Source organism: Megachile rotundata, chromosome 7, assembly GCF_050947335.1.
Source record: "Megachile rotundata isolate GNS110a chromosome 7, iyMegRotu1, whole genome shotgun sequence".
NCBI classification, from domain to species: Eukaryota; Metazoa; Arthropoda; class Insecta; order Hymenoptera; family Megachilidae; genus Megachile; species Megachile rotundata.
In genome coordinates this window covers 16,673,328-16,690,977 of record NC_134989.1, presented here as the reverse complement: position 1 = coordinate 16,690,977, position 17,650 = coordinate 16,673,328, and the positions used below count along the sequence as shown (strand labels likewise).

The following is a 17,650-nucleotide window of genomic DNA, read 5'->3' as shown; positions in this document are numbered from 1 at the left end:
TTCGATCCATTTCGCGTTTCTTCGATGCTCGCTTTTCTCCGCGAGCCAAACTGAAGCTCGCGATTCGAATCCGGGTGAAAGCTCGCACGACGGGAAGGTTCTTTCGAACCGTAGCGGAAACTACCCCCGACTCGTCGTTGTCTCTGCGTCGATTAGCACGCGTTTTTCGAAACGGTGAAAGTGGAATGCAAACGATATCCTGGTCGTAGGAAGCGAGATTCGTCCGCGGAATGAATGTTAAAGCAAACTCGATCGGTTGGTTCGTTAGCTGTTCCGTTGGCCGGCACGTAGGTACCGGATACGAGAAGAAAGTTAGTCGTCGATTTGGACGGAGACGAAAGTGTCGCTTGGATTCCGGGTGCGACGACCCATTGTCGAGCTTTGCATACGATCGATCGGCACCGAAGGATCGCTCGAGTTTTCGCGATCGAACGAATTTCCCTTCATTTTGCAGTTGTCGCGAAAACGAAGCGCGGAGTCGAAACAAATCGAATTTCACGCGATCGTCGCCGAGGTAACCACCGAAATGAAACGTTACGAAACTCGTTCGGCGAGAGTCCAAACATCCAGCGAATCATTAACTTCACCGGTGTACGTACAACGATGTACCTACACGACGTCGATAGGGTCAGGTCTCGTCGAAAAGATTGCTCCGGGCTGCCAACATCGTGCGGCATACTAATTTCCATGCAGTTACAAGAGCCTGGATCGGCCGGGCTCTAAGAGACGCGATGCCAACCGATCACAAAAATGATCGTTTTGAGGCTTTCACGACACGGTTCGCTACAGTTAATACCGTTTAAGGGGTTGTTCTACTAACGCGAACGGAAAAGGTTAACGGTCTTTAGGACGCTTTTTCTTTTAGAAATAAGAAAATGATCTCTATGGGATTTTACTCGTAGTTTTATTCGCGCCTTAACGATATAATCGGAGTAGATTGTCGTTGACTCGACGCGCAAGGTAACCGAGTTAATCGACGACAAAAATATTTCTAACGAACGACTGTATTTGCGAACGATTCGTGGTTGTCGCGAAAAAGTAACAGACGTTAAACGTCTTCGTGACCGATAGAAAGACGATAACATAAAAATGCGTAGTATCGCATATTTACCAATAAATATTTCAACAGTGATCGATACCGATTCAACTATAGAAACTTCTTCGAAGCAGAGCGCTTATTTCGATTTGTGCTTCCATCTTGCGGTAGCAAAGGTAGAACTGTATCACTTCTGCTTCAGCAAACTCTCGAAATAAAATTATGATAATTATCCCTGCAAATTGTTGCTCGTGCAATTTACCCGCATGTTGCAAATTTATGTTTGTGAAAAGTTAGATCGAATACTTGTAAGGTCGAATAAGTTGGAAACAGGAAGATTCGTACTGTAATCGTTTATTACTACGTTATTACATGCGCAACGATGGTCGTAAACTGATATATCAAAATGATTAATCGATACGGATACATGGTACGAAACGTAACTATACAAATATATTTATATCACAGTCGTAGACAAAGAAATTAACGTTAATCGATATCAAGATTATTTCGCTGAAAATCGCCGGAAGCAAACGAATACGTTACGAACGCAGCGCAAACGCATCGACGCTAATTTTATTCTCAAACGCGAAATATTTGATACTCGTCCATTTTTTATACGATACATTAGCAACCTTCGATCTCGCATATATCCAGAGCTCGCAAGCGTCGCGCAAATGGAACAAAGTTTAATATTTTTCTCATCTTCGCGCCATTCTAGTTGTCTTTTCTTGAAACGATGATTTTACGCTCGTCAGATCTATCGGATTCGACGACGTAAGATTTGTTAAACGCGCGATATGTGAATCGCATCGAGAAACGACCAACGTTAACGATCAACGTCGAGTAACGACGAAACGTTCAAAGGCTATTATCGTTAGGACAATTTACGTTAAAATCGCTCGTCTAAGCGTAGGATGGTAAAACCAGTGTTGTCACGGCCGAAACCTCGCGCTTACAGGACTATCGAGTGATAACTCTTTCAAGACGATTATAACGCTTTCCTCGATGTGTCGAGCGATGCAGATTAGCGGATCGCGATCAAGACACACGGACAAAGCGGATCAACGTCTGCTCGCGAGGTCGCTTTCCGGTCGCGCAATATCCAGGAACGAACAACGATAAGCTATTCTCGACATACGATCGTAGATTAACACTCGCAATGGACAAAGAGAAAAGTTGAAATACTCTGTTCGGAGTTTTTACGATAAACGCTTATGCTACAAATGGCTGAAGCCAAACCTGACTCGAGTCTACCTTCGTTATTACGTGTTCATTTTCTTCTAACAGGTTGCGGTGAAAATGCTGCACCGAGATTCTATAAATACCCAAACGGACGAGTCCACGCTACGTCCAATAGGTTTGTATACGACTCGTGCGTATCGAAGTAGTTTTCGAATGGAATCGATGTCATTCGGTAGAATTTGGAATTGAACTCATTATCTAGACGGTAATGAAAGATTGCCGACAGTAAGAGATTTTAAACGGGGAAGAAAAGGACACGAAGTGTACCTTGATTTAATACCGGCTGGGTATTAATCTCTTGCGCAAGTGCCTTCAGAAGAAATTAATCCAGTTAACGATCTAACGTCGTCCAGGAAGATAGTGCAAAGGATTAATATCCCTCCGGGTGTACGACGCGTATATTCGTCATGGAACATAGACAACTAATCTTTCGACTACGACAAAGCTAGACGCACAGTTTTTTCGAAATATTCGTGAATTCGTCGAATGCACACGAAGCGGCGACGCAACTAGCGTAAGCTTTCGCGCTCAACTATGATATCGATCGAGAACAGTGATGCAACGATTCTAAACAGTCGCGAGAACGATATTTAACGGGAAGTTTTGATTTTGAAACTCGTGAGGGAAGAGTCGATCCCTATATCTTAATAGAAGTGTTTGTACCGAAGGTACATTATCAACTTTTTTCGAGAAAAATAGCCTATCACTTAAAACTTGTACAGTTTATCGATAACAAACGCCTCGCGTTTACATCATTCGTTCGGAGTTTCGTAATCTTTTCCACTACGATACTACGTTTTGATTCTTTCGTTTGGACATCGAAAACAAATATTGACTGAACGTCGACTCGTGTTCTGGTAACCGCTTCATGGTCACAGAGCAGTTCTCCTATCGGCGAGAAATGCTCGTTGCGGCACAAATTCCACTATCTTTCCTTTTGCTGTTCGATCATTAATATCATCCATGGAGAAGCAAAATATTTCTCGTCGATTTCATCGATTTCGGTCGATAATCCAGTACCTTTGACGGATGATTCTCGTAACGTTTTCGATTCGATTATTCCCTCTGACGATCGTTATTATCCAAAGGGAAAGAAATTTTCCTCGTCGATTCGAATCCTCTTATTCCTTACTCTGCACACGTTCCTCCAAACACGCGAGACTAACACTCATTTTTCAAGTTACTTCATCGAGAAACATCGATCATCTCGAACGATCCGCTTTTCCCTGCTCGCGTACCTCAAATTTCGAACAGCAGGTTAGAATCGGCGATTCCGAACAGCGATTCGCACCGCGTTTCCTCTGTAGATTGAATTTATCTAAAAACGCAGCAGAAATATCGAGACGAACGTCCGAGACGAGTTACGAATCGGGACGTTGGTCCGACTTCTCCTTTTCTCAGAAATTCGCTTCCAAAGAGTTCTCGAGCTCGTTCAGAGGCGGCACCAACGTTTGAAGCGAGAAATATCGCGATCGATCCGCGGCATCGACGCTGGTCACGTGCTGAAATTGACAGGGTTGGCTGATGTTGCTTTTCGCCGGTAGAACCACCTTCTTCGGCACCTGTTTCTTCTTCTTCTTTCCCGGTACCGAAAGGCTGATATTTTCCGGGCAGGAGACGAGCCGTTCTATGTGCTGCCAGAGATCGTTCGCAGCTTTCGGATTGTCGAAACTGAGGCCAGCCAAGCGCGTATGGTCGGAAGAAAGACACATCGTGTGAAATGCCGGTCCTGACACCTGAAACGCATTACGTTATACGCGTTACGTTCGGTAATATTTTTCCTTTGTTTATTTTTTCTCGTATAAAACGATCGCGTTTGCGGCCGGACAACCGGTTACGCGGACCCACCTTGTACGACGACAAATTGTCGATGGTCTCTCTCCATAAGGTGAAACAGGTACCGCGTTCGGCCAGCAGAATTTGAATTCGTCTCTTTGATCTGGATCGCGTTTCTCCGAGATCCAGCACCACCACGGGTATACCGGTGAATCGAAGTTCCCATCTTTCGGTCTGCGACGCGCTCCCCAGGTACAAATTTGCCAAAGACTCGCAGACGAATACCTGTGTTCAAAGAAAGGACAATTTTTCTCTTTGAAAACGTACGCCTTCCATCGTAAAATAGCTTTATTTCAACTTGAATGCATTCGAAAATGGTACGTTCCGCTGACACTCGCAACGAGTCTCCCGCTCGATGGCGCTGGCGACACCGTTTTTAAAGCGCGCATCGATGTAAAATAAAAAAAATGGTAAAAAATATTCAATCGGTGGTTTCGTTGTTATTCTATATACCTTGGAATATTATTTATGAGAGTAACGCGACGAGTCGCGAGGCAACCGTGACTTTACCTGAGATTTTAAGCCCCGGAAAAATGTTTCGAGCTGCTCCCTCTCCATTTGGCTAACCGGTTCCAGACGGGACTCGTCGCTGTTTTCGGAACTGTCGCTACCCTCGTAACTGGACGTGGCCGAGGTATCCGCTTCGCCCGTCGACGATAATCTTCTCCTAGCGGCTCCGCTGTACTCGTTGTAGTAAGAAGAACTGTGCAGCGAAAGATTCGACTGCAACGCGGGGCAGGACGAAGCGTATACCGGTGCGTTCATTTTCTCCTGAAAACAACGATTGAATTACCTTTAAGTTTCCTGTTTCACAGCAACCTTCTCGATCGAAATTATTCGCGTCCTAATGCAATTTTGTACGTTCGGGAATCTTATGGTAGCGAGAGAGAAATTTGCGGTCCTTCCGCGAGCTCCCGCGAAAGCTCATCGATTTTCTCGAGTCAAACCCCCGTACAGTGGAGCCATGGTATCGTTCTATAAATAACCGTGACCTCTTTATCGGATGCTGTCCCTGGCAACCCGAAAATTTTCAATCCGTTTTTAAGTCGTAGTCCCTTATCCCGTTGCACTCCCGCAGTTTCTTGAATCATCGACGAATTCGACGAATAGGACTCTCCGTTTCGAACTCGCGTCAAGAGACTCCGAAGGATTCGACTTAGAAGTAGCACAGAAAACGCGCGATACGAGCCAAGACGGGAAGGGGAATCGTTTGTGTTCTCGAACTACCCAGAACTCACGGTGGCTCCTTTCGTTTCCCTTTTTCGCGACCGGGTCGTGTACGGAGGTGAACAAAAAATGGGTCGTTGGTTGGCGGATACGGTGACGCAAGGGACGCCAGCGGCGGCGCGGCTAAAGCTAATCGGCCAATGGCGTTTTAGTCGACCCACTTAATCGAGGCGAGAAAAGTCCCACTCTCGTTCGACCTTAATTCGATCACGACACGACGCCTTTAACGAGCTACTCGGCTGACTAATCGCGGTTCATACGTTGCCCCGTCTATCGTCCAGGAATTTCACGTTCGATCGGGTTCGTCCACGGAAATCCGCAGGACTTCTACTCCGGTATCGCGATGAATCGAATGCTCCGACGGCCTTCTCTTTCCGAATCACCTAACCGGTGAATCAGTGCTCGTAATTTCCGCGAAAAGATTGACCGTCTCCCCTCGAGTCGGAGCAGTACCTGAACCGATACCATTCAGGAAGGGGAGCGCTCTCCCACAATTGGAGTGTTCCTTTGATCTTTCGGTTACGCGTACAAACCGATTCGTACAGCGAGCGCACGGCGCACACGCGTACAAGAGGAAAGGGACTCCCTGGTTGCACCGATACTAACAAACGCGTCGAGTACCTTTCTCGAGTGACACTGTGCAATCATTGATCGCGTACGGTGTACCGAAACGTACGATAAGCTAACAGTTGGCTCGGCGACGAATGGAAAGCTGGACGAAACACGGAGCGACGTAAAGAGAAACAGGAGCGAGGAGAGGCCCGCATCGGTTTCTCGATAGCATATGGCCCATCGGGTCGGTGTAACGATACACGCGGATCGAAAGTTGAGTCGGTCGAGATGGCTGCAGTCGTGCGCGCGAAACGTACACCGGAAGCGTTATTGTCTGCGTTAGAACGCGCTCGACGAGGATGCGCCCATTGTTTCGACCCGATAAGCACTCGACGCTTCTTCGCTCGTAGATCAACTTGCCGATAATTACGTTCGCGAACCGTTTCGTTTCGCGTTCCCACGACGAAATTGTTCGACCGTGGGTATGAAATGTCGGTGTTTTTTTTATTCTCCTAGCGCGAACAATCAAGAAAACGTTGAAATCGGCATTGAAAGGACGAAAAAGGTACGCGTTCTCTATAGGCTGCTGTAGGAACGCGAAGAAACTCGAGCGTTTCCAGCGTACGTTCCAAAGTAAAAGGAACAAAGCGCTAGGAAGTATATTCTGCTGGCGATAGACATTGATTTACGATCTACGGCACCGATTTTTCGCATAAAACACGCTCGTGTACGGAATTTTCGAACTCGTCCGAAAACCTCTTATTAGCATTTCCGAGCGCCTTCGTAAACGTCACCGCGTTAACTAATTAGACTCGAAAGCAACGAGATCGACCAACGACCGCGTCTCCTACGTCGTAAACACCCACGAGCGTTATTGACAAAGACTGCACTGGTAGATGACGGCAGAAACGTCGGCCGAGTAACCGCTCGAGCCACGGCGTAATTATTACGGAGACGCAAACGATCGTAACGAGCTATGGCGTCATCCTCGTCGACCACGTTTGCTCCAAGAAACCGCGTTGTTCGACGAATCGCACCGTTTCGCCGAACAAGCGTTTCTCCTCAAAGTTTCGACCACGATCACGCTCGGATAAGATCCTCGTTTTCTTTCGCGACTAAATCTTCGCTGGTACGACGGATTCCATTCGAGAGGCAACGTTACAGAGATACCGCGTGTCCCGCATTCCGTGGAAACGTGTCCGCTCGTTGGTTCCGGTACGAGAAGGACTCCGTTAGTCAGTCGCGATTCTCGAAGAAGGTACCTTCTCCAGGATATTCTCGAGTCGCAGCGAGTACCAGTACTAACGCACTAAGAAGAAAAGTTTCAACTACGAACACGCTTATTAAATACGAAGACAGAGCGATTGAAGATAGCGACGAAGAAAATGAAGGGTAATTACGTCGCGTTGTTCGAGCATCGAGCGTGGGAAGTGGAAAGAAAAACGTACGACTCGTGCGCCGAATCGAACAAACGAGTTTCTTTTCGGTATTCTTGCGGCAATCGCGATGAACGATTCTCGATCGCTATCGCGCGCCAGAAGAGAATCGGAGGCAATAACGAAACGAGAGGTGAACGTCGAAAGAATGGACCGGTCGAAACGCGTCGGAGCTTCCCTCAGGAAAGCGCAAGTCGCTAGACTCGAGACGAGAAACGAACGTGTTCGAGATAGCGCTGAAAATTATGCGGAGAAGCTCTCGGTCTGAGCGTAGTCTAGCTGCATGACAGGACGCATATTGCACGGGAAAGTAGCGTGCGCGTATCTGCATACATCACCGACTTAGGTAACGTTTCAGGGTTTGTCGCCGTCTTCCATTTATTCGCGTTCGAGTTGTTAGGAGCCGAGAGAGAGAGAGTCAGAAACGGCAAGACAGGAGTTGAACGTGGCAGCATCTTTACGATATCGCTAGCTGGAGAGATCTTTCGAAAAACCGTAGGGTGCCGTGCAATAGACGCATAAAATTTGATATTCCGACTATCGCAGGTGGAATATATTTTCCAAACATATTACTCGTAGAAGCGTAGTCGAGCTGCACGACACGGTGCATATTGCACGAGAACGTACATCACCGGCTTAGGTAACCAGACCTGCCGACCGACCGCAGCGCCGCAGATTAATCCTCGCCGCATTCAGGATAGCGTTCAGGAAGGATTAAATTCTTGCATGAAAAGAGGTATTCGAGGCGTTCAAAGGACTGCGCCGCGTTCCCTTCGGTACGCGTTCGGTTCGACGCACCAAAGAGTACACGCGTTCAAAACCGAGAAACAAATTTCAATTTCGCGAAGAGCTCGCTTTCGGTCTCAAAGGCGCATCGATCGGGAAACGAGCCGACACTCGAGATATAAATCGAACATTTCGGATAGAAATCATACCTCTCGAAAGAATTTCAGATCTTATCGCTGCTCGTCGATACAGTAATTCTTCGTTTGTACCGCAATAACGCGATAACGCGGAAAAGAAACGCGGATGTTTTCGTAGGAGTAAAATTGCACGAAAGATTAACGACTTCCGCGAGTAGTCGCGATAAAAGCCGCTCTTTGACAAACGATGGCACAAGAATCAAAAGGATGCTACAACCGAGTCGACCATCCGCGAGAAACGAGCGACGCTCGAGCGAGATAAGGACGGTTATCTGGTGGAACGCGAGCAAGATATCAATTTAGAGCCGATGATTTATTTCCGCCTACGTAGCCTCTTAGTCATCGAGTTCCCCGATTGAATATCAACCGCGCGTCGAAACTGTTCGTCTCTTGGTTCTCCCGCGTTCTTGCTTTCTCTCGTTGCCTCGAAGTCGTCGCCGGTGTTCCTGAAAGCACCGGAACTCCTTTAATCGACGAATTCGAAACCGGTACGTCGAAGATTCGGCCGAAACCCGTGGGAAAGGTCGTAGAACGGGCTCGAGTCCCCTATGCCCGCGGGTGCCCTCGGTAGGTCTCGAGTAGAACATTGCCGTAGCTCGAGGTCAGTGACGTCAGCAACCATTAAGAGTAAGACTCTCGCGTCTCGCTTTCTTTTCTCCTGCTTCAACGTCTTCTGACGCGAGTCATTCGTCGTTTGCCACATTTTCAAAGCCTCGCGTATCGGTCACTCTAGGCGATAAAATAATTGGCCTAGGAGCAACGTACTCGAAGGATTCGCGAACTACTCGTAAATCTGTCGCGAGGTACGCGCGATCACTCGTCGCATTGTATTATTTATGAGAAGTTTCCAACGCTTCGGTATCTCGGAAACTCTTCGTCCTACGCGTCGAGGTGGGCGGTGAATTCGTTTTGAACAACTTTCTTTGGATAAATATTGTTATCGCGGTTAGTTAGGTCATCACCCGCATAAAAAGCTTATCCGGTAGGAAGTTGAAAGCCTTCGAGAGGGAAAGTTACGGGAAATGAACGAGAACGGTTCGATTCTAGACAGTCAACGTACGGAGATCACGATCGACACTGATAACCACGGTCGATAATTCGTGATCAATCAACGATTTCGTAAAATTCGCTTTTCGCTTTCTTTCTGCACACGCTTATCGAAAGGGAGTGCTCGATGTCCAACCACTCGTTCAAACTTTGAAATTAACCGAGCGATGGGACTACCGTTTGTTCGCCGCGAGACGATCTCTGACAGGATACAAAAAGGAAGGCTGCGGTCGATTAAAGCGCAAAATGCGTTACTCGGTTGACGAGAGTTTAGCAACGGTAGACTCGAATTCCTAGAGCTCATCTTGTGGCGAGCGTACGATACGATCGAGTATCGCTGCTCCCGCGATGCACGAATACGTATTCGCGATACATCGCGGTTAGTTAAATTCTCGTCACGCGTTTCGATCTTACTCACACGGTTAGTCATCGTTATCGATATACGAGCAGCGATGTTTCTCGTTCTCGAGCGAACGAGTCGATAAGGAAAATTTGCCGGAACATTAATTACGCGAGATTCACTTCGATGACCGGTTCGTCCGACGATTTCCGCGTCCGATGCGTAATAAGGAGGAGATTGAAAAATGTAAATCACGCGTCGCAATAATGGAGACGAGCATTACGTAAGACGCTCAAAATGCGCTCGTTCGGTTGCAAGAGCATGCAAACCATCTTTTTTCCTGACTTGTTTTTCACGAACGATTCCCGGAATATTTCCAACCGTGTTACCTAAGCGTTATCGTATGCGAGTGTATGAAATCGAGCAAATACGAAAAGTGGGAGGGTAAGCGCGGGTTTTCGCGACGCGAATTACTAACAGACCGACAGCCACGCAAACAAGTGACTCGTTGTTCTTAGAAATAACAACGTCTCGTTTCACCTTCGATTCACCTCTGAAACGGTTGTGTGTTTTACCTAACCGAAAGCGAGATGCTCTAAGTTTAAACGTTAGATTTTAGATAACAAATGTCGCAAGATAAGGTGAGACGCTGTCGATTTTGTCCAAGCAAATCCGGAGAGTAAGTTTTCGATTATGGAGGATAGTTTGCGCGCAGGATGGATCGATGAAGCAAAGCGTTGGAACAGGTTATACTCGAAGGGGGAAGCTCGGGACGCCATAACGTCATCGTCCGCTATATCGCAAGGTTCTCTCGCGGAGTTGGCCTAATCCTGATCCACGCGAAACGACTCTGAACTGTTTCGATCTTTCGCGGTGAAATTCGACCGTCGGTTATCGAAAAATCACGAAACCCACGCTCGAGCACGTCCCGAGACGTTACGCGGAACGATTCGTGCTCGGTGCAACGCAAAAAGGCGCAAACGAAACGTCGCGGACGAACGTAGCAGTCTGGTCACGTTCTCGAAACGTGCGTTATCGTCCTCGAAAAATAATAACGCGCTCTCCAGGGCCAAACCGTACCGCTTGCCTCGTTCGCGTGTACCACTCCGCGAAACCGCGACATTCCGCCTGTGCGAATGCTCTTTTTACCTACGAGCAACGCCCCGTGACGCAACGACGATTAAAAACCGCGTCTTCCCGCGAGATCGCCTTTGTTTTATTTCGATAACTAGGTCCGTAGGTAACCGTTGGTTCTCAGAAAATTACGCGAATCTGAACCATCTCGAGTGCTATTCTTTCGACGGTCGCGCAACCGGATTCGCCGGGGCCTTGGCAGGCGACGAATCAACGATTTTAAGCCTCGTAAAAGTGTCGCGACGGCGAAACCGAAAGGTTGCCTTGTAAAATCTGTAACGAATCGGATATTCGTTTCGAATAAAAGACGTCGTTGGCTTTGGACGTAGACGAGTGCTTGAGCAGGTCGAAAAGAATGGTACATACTCGCATGGCGTAAACGAGACGAAGCTCGTCTGCCCTCGACCGACTCGGGCCAACCGGATACGAAACAGACTCCCAAGGGTTAAGAGACGGTAATGGGCTAACAGGACCGTTAATGATTCATTAGCTCGTACCAGGATCACGACACGACGCGACAGTTAGCCAGTCGTTATAGTTTGCGCGAACACCGAGGACCCAACTTTAATAGCGTTTAATTTAGTCTCCAGTCTCAATGATCTTTTAAAATCCACTAAGCGACGCATCGTTTATATACTGCATCGATCGCTTTCGTTCGAAATCGATTCGATTCGCTTTTCTTCGGTAGACTGTCGCTCGTAGACTGCTCGAAAACCTTTCAACTATATTACTTGCTCGGAGATTTCGTTAGCGAGTCTAAACCTTGACACGCTTTCGGTAGCAAATCTCGTATGGCTTGGTAAAAACCATCGTTGAGTTAACTCGTATCGGCGTGTAGTTTCCGGCTCTGATCGGATCGCCCAACGGACGAGTTCGCGTTAGACAATGTTAACGGACACGATGGTTCGATCGCGAGACAGGTACGCTTTTGATGGCAGAGGCCGAACCGGCCGACCCACAAATCGCAAATTCGACCTTGTTCCAACCTGTCTTCCCGGTCAGTCTTCCTGTTTCGAAGGAGGTTTTAGGGTCTCGAGACGCTCGACTGGAAGGGAAGGACAATCTCGTGTCCTTGTTTCGGTTACGTCTCGTTCGAGTCTACCGCGTGTCCCTGCGATCTATCGGGCTCGCGAACGATACGTCGACGAAGAATACGTTCTTGTTGCGAGAAGCGCAACTGGAAACGAGAACGAGACGCGACACGCGTTCTTTAAACACGGTTGCGTAAAGGTTGAACCAACTAACGAGACAAACTCGATTCGACAAAATTATCTGCGCGATAAAGCGACACCACCAAATTCGTGTCACGTTTCGACGTATCGGCTGACACGTTTACGAAATACGCGTTGGTGTAAAATCGAAACGTTTACTCGACACGAGGATCCTAATCTACTTATTCTTTGGAGCAAGAGCGACCGTCTTTCGTATCGCTCGTAAAGGGCTTTGAACTCTTTTAAATTTTCTACGCGAGATACTCGGAGAGATTCGGGAGAGCCTTGTTTGCTCGTTAGATAAGAACAGAAGAAACGAGCCGTAGGGTCAGCTGCTGAGAACAATGTACACACTGTTTCTAGTCACCGTCCGACAAAAGGAGAGGCGAAACAAACGGGAGATTTTCGAGGCGGAACATCGAGGTACGAAAGAAATAGGTCAGCAACGAATTATTATTCCTTTTTCCGCGGTTAGTTCGATAAGAGTAGCTATCGCGCAAACTGCCGGTATCCGCGATGCGCGTTATTACTCGGAGAAGAAAGGGAACGCGAAGATGGACTGGCATTCCTTTGTAGTGGAAACTTTTTCCATCTCGAATTTCACCTGCCGACAGGAGAATGTGGAGCATCGATCGCTAGTGGGAGCAGACCAGTTTCTATTTGACAACGGACGGCACGGTAGACGTTTACGCGCTAGACACCGCGAATAAAAGGACTCGGTAACGAGAGCGATGCTTTTCGATTCGATACTTTGCTTCGCGAACTTCCTGTCCGTAATCGTTCCTCTCCGATTCACCGGTCGTTTCGCGAACATTAGATCGATGTTCCGTTGAAATCGATACTCGTTCGTTTCTCGACCGGCGAAGACGAGTGGAAGACTGTATAAGGTAAAACCGGTTTAATTTCGCGCCGATTAACTGGAAGGTGCGCGTTTAATCCGGCGAGAGCAGTCGGCTTTAGGTGGACAATAATTCTTCAGTGGCCTTACCGGTCGGTCCGTGAGAAGAAAAACAGACGAAAAGGTAAAGAAGAATCGGGCAGAAGAAAGAACGCGATAGTAGAGACGGAGAAGCTTTGGCAGAGATGCATTCGCACGGATCTCGTTTCTGACGACCTCCTTTGCGTTCTTTCCGAGCGGAAAGTCTACGCGCGTGTACGCGTACAAATCTGATAGCTAAATAAAAGGAAAAATATCGCGAATTCAGCGAGGCAGCTACGGCAACGAAGATAGCCGCGAATCGAAACGGACGGTGCCTGCCGGTTGTCCAGCATGCTCGTTGCATATTTCCAATAATTAAAAGCGGTTGCGAGCATGCGGTAATTACTATACCTCGTAACGACGTCGAGTACCTGCCGTTAAACCGTTAAGCACCGGAAAAGAAAACAAAGCGCGACAAACGAGAATGTTGAACTCGAGGGAGCGGCTATACCGTATTCGCCAAATACTTACAATTTTGTCAAAGGTCGTTCGCTTTTGCTTTCGCGCGAAATTTTGCTTTCCATCGAAATTTCTTCGATACGGAAAATATAGATAAGAAAGTAGGGGGCAGATTTGTTGGGAAAAACGACGAGCGAAATTTTTGTTCGAATATCAGAACGTAACGTGGAACGGTACAATCCTCGTTTCTTTTGCGACCGATCGAGCGTCACGAAAGAAAGAGAGAGTTCCGAACGGAACTAGCGGCGATTCGAACCGCGTGGCGACGGAAGGAGGATTTTTGCCGATCGAACGAAAAAGAATCGACGAAAAGACAAAGCGTCGGGAGAAAGGTGAAGAACGAGAAGCTAAGGAGACCGGACGATAGGTCGATGAACTGGGCAGCAACGGACCCCACGGCCCCTTCTGTTCCTCTTTTTCTTCTTTCTTTCTTCTTCGTGCTTCTCGTCGGCAAAAGTTTTGCATACTCGCTTCGACGCAGAGCTCCTCGAACGGCGCAAAGTAAACGGTCGAAAGGTTCGTCGAAAGGAAGTCGTGCCGTTCGTTTAGCGCCGCTAGAATTATCGTATTCGATCGAACGTAACGTTACGCGTAACGCGAAATTCTCTTACGACCGAGCAATGTTTTGTTACGGACCGGTTCGACGACAAAACGAAGCGTACCGATTTCTCCGCTCGTAACTTTCAGTGTCGTGGGTGAACTGGCTTCGCGAGTTTCGGTCTCTCGTAGCGGCTCGAACGGATATCCGGCGAATCGTGCGGTTGTTGGCCGTGCAAAGTTCTACATTCCCGATTTCTCCGACCGCGAGAATCGTACTCGAGGCGAACACGCGCGCGTCTACTCGTACGCAGCCGTGCACGCGAACGAGCGCTCGTTCTACCTCGTTGCGCTTTTCATCCTCGAATTCGCTCTTTTTGCCCGCAGGACGAACTCTCCTTCCTTTCTCGCCGTTTCCTCCCTTATCGTTTCACGTAGAAATCGTTGCGCTTCCTTCGCGTTGAATTCGCACCGATTTAGACGGATCTCTAATCGAATAGACGGATCGGGAACAGCGGTAATCCTAAAGCGGTCCAATTTCGTCGCATAAATCTTTAATCGAATTACGATCGAAACTAATATCTTCTGTATGCTTCGACAGTTGATTTAAAAACAGAGCACGAGCCGTCGGTTTCTCTTTCGCGAATCATCGTCGATAACCGAACCTCTCTTATCTGACGTACGAGGTGACGCATCGCGGGAGCAAACGGGTGAGTAGGTGCTGCGCCCTTGTTTACGGTTCGATTCTCCGCTTCGAGTCCTAAGAGCCGAGGAGAGGACAAACGTTCGATAATCGTTCGGCGTACTCGAGGAAGCATCGGGCAGAAGCCGTTTACCGCGAGAGATCGTACGAGAAAACGAAACGAAATTGCGGTACGCTCGGAAACGCGGCATCGAGCGTGCGACGAATCGTATACGCGCGGCATGTTCCTGACATACTGATCCAATTTCCATACGCGTTATCGGACCGTCTGTTCGATCAACCATTAACTATGCAATTTCGCGCCATCGCGTTCCTTTCGTCGCTCAAAAAGCCGCGATCGCATACGAAAACGACGCGAGAGAATTGATTATCGTAACGGGATTATATACTCGAACGATTTCGTGTCGCGTAACGCGATCGCGCTCGATAAGGAAACGGGCAGTCGCTTCCGTATCGATTGAAAATTAGTTACGCATCGAGAGTCGTACACCGCCAACTTTATGTTCGTTTTGGATATTTTGATAATTCCGTCAAAGACGACGCGTCGAGTACGATACAACGTTGATAAATAAAAAGAAATACTTTCGCAAAAGAGGAACGACTCTTACCGTATTACGAAGGCGCGAGAGCTCGTTGAACTTGAAAACGTTCTAGCGGATAATTAATTTTTCCGTAAGAAGCGAAGACGAGATAGAAAAGCGGTATTCGACGGAGTCGAAGCGTTTCGCGAGCCGAGTTTGCTTTCCTTCGCGAACGGATGGAAACGCAGGATCCCGCGGTATATCGGAAAAAGAGAAAGAAGCCGTGCACGCAAACGCAGCCGGAGGTTCGTGTCCATTCAACTTTACGACTCCTGCGCACGAGGGCGATTCACGGTTAACAAACGCTTCGTTATCCTCGTTAGCGGAAACTAAGTGGAAGCAAATTCCCGTCTGTAACGAGCTCAACGGACCGGAAGCGTTCGAGTCCTTACAACGAAGGGACGCGACAAAAGGCTGGAAGTAATATTCGGAGAAAAGCGAGTTGCGCACAGGTGCCTGGAACCAGCTCGACCGATCGAAGGAGCGCGAGCGGCCGGAACGCGGAAAACGGAAAAACTTTTCGCCTTCCGCGTTCGCCTTCGATACTCAGAGGAAAACGCGTCGTCGAACGGCAACTGGAACGCGATTTTGCAATTTTGCGATTCTGCAAGCGTCGCGAGCCGCCGTGCACCGTTCTTCCACGCGAAACCTGTATCCCATTTCGATGCGACCGGATGCACACCCCATTAACCCTTTCCCTTTACTCGAGAGCCACTTTCGCGAGGCTTCGGATACTTCGAGCGTTGTCTTCCTAATTTCGACCGGTCGTCGATCCGCCGCAGCGATGCACCGGCTCTTTTCGATGGCACTCGAATTTCCCGCCAAATCGCAGGCCACCGATAAACCGAGGAAAAAGTGCGATACTCACGTTCGCCGACAGTCTCGTTTTAGAGCAGTCTCGGAATCCGGTTTCCCTACGGACAACGAACGCGCAACGTTCAAACGCGCCGATCGAGCATGATGACGCTGGCCCCTAGATACCGATCGACGCGTTCACGCGATCGACACGGTTATCTTCGTTCGTTGACGTTCTCGTTGGTCGAGTCTCGCGTTACGTCGAAGGTGAACGATTTTCACGGTTGAAAAAGAAAACGCGACGAACGATACTCGTATTCGATGCGAAACCGCGCGGTACGGCGTGTCGAAGCGACGCTCACGAACAGTGACGGTAGACTGAGCCTGAGCTTCCTCGCGGCTCGTTGGGACGCTCCCGGCTCCCGCTCGGCGCAGCTTCGACGAGCCGACGTTGTTCGCTTACCTACACAACCAACGGACCCGACCACCGACGAATAGCCACTCGAAACGCGACCGCGATCACCGCCACGAACGCGAGCGCCGATTCCTGCACGCTTTACGAACTCTACCTTGCCGCGCGATTAACGCGTACATGCCTCGCCTCTCCTTTATCCTTCGTATTCTTCCTATCCCGTTTCTGTCTCCTCCTTCTCCTAAAGATCCTTCGCGTGCACCTTATCAGTTTCTTAAACGCGTATTGGGACCGGTTCGATCGGGGAACCTGCTCCATTATCCGGATGAAAAATCTGGAAAAAGACGTCTCGTCCCGACATTGAACGGTAGCGACCATTCGTACACGATTGCACGCTATCGATCTATCTTATACGATCGACAATTGATCTTTGTATTCCCCTTTTACTCGCTACACCTTTCTACGTAACCCTTTCTCCTCGATTTTCTGCGTTTTGCGCTCGGTTTATCTTATCGCTTTCTTAATTCGTTCGTTCGAGATAACTCGAGCGAAACGCGCGAATAATTTGATCGTGCACTGCCCAAAAGACTCTTCTTCTCTTCTGCGTCTCGCGCAACCGAGATATTCTAGCTGAAAGTGGATTAACAATTCGTTAATAGCGGTTCAGACTTTTGTATCTTTCAAAAGTCTATGGTTCGTAAACGTAAGTCAAGATAGTTTTCGATATCCGTTCATCGAGATACGATAAGCCAACTGTGGGAAATCGGGAGATAAAATGCGGTGCGGTCGATGGTTCGACCCGGCGTAACTAGAGGACGCCAAAGCGTTGATTTACTAATAAACTGGATAGAAATTGAGTTGAAAATTGAAAACTAGATTTTGCAAAGACCGACGTCTAAATTTCTGAGTCCCGCTAAATGAGCACGTAGTTTTAGACGATATCGGAATTAAGCGAATGTGTCGGGCATGAAAGTTCGTGTCCGTATCACGGTTAGGATAAAGTTTCTGTGAAATTGGCGAAGAAATAACTACAACAAGAAGAAAGCGAAAAGAAATCGTATAGCGACATATCGTGTCGATTGGCAATTTCCTTCAGAGCTATGAGCAACAATGGCTGCGTTGCATTCGTGCGAGAAGAATTTGCGTGGATAAGTTTGAACACGATGCATTAATGAGTGGAACGCGTGCATAACATAA

General features: G+C 48.2%; 1 protein-coding gene across 1 annotated transcript; it reads right to left on the bottom strand.

The window, feature by feature from the left end:
- Window positions 1-1,374: 1,374 nt before the first annotated feature.
- MESR3 (misexpression suppressor of ras 3) lies at window positions 1,375-16,475 on the bottom strand. Its single transcript, XM_003706141.3, has 4 exons — window positions 16,115-16,475; window positions 4,628-4,888; window positions 4,130-4,342; window positions 1,375-4,017 (listed from the first exon to the last, which is right to left on the bottom strand). Exons 2-4 carry the CDS (start codon window positions 4,880-4,882, stop codon window positions 3,679-3,681), a joined length of 807 nt encoding a protein of 268 aa, XP_003706189.1. The 5' UTR covers window positions 4,883-4,888; window positions 16,115-16,475; the 3' UTR covers window positions 1,375-3,678.
- Between the last annotated feature and the right edge of the window lie 1,175 nt (window positions 16,476-17,650).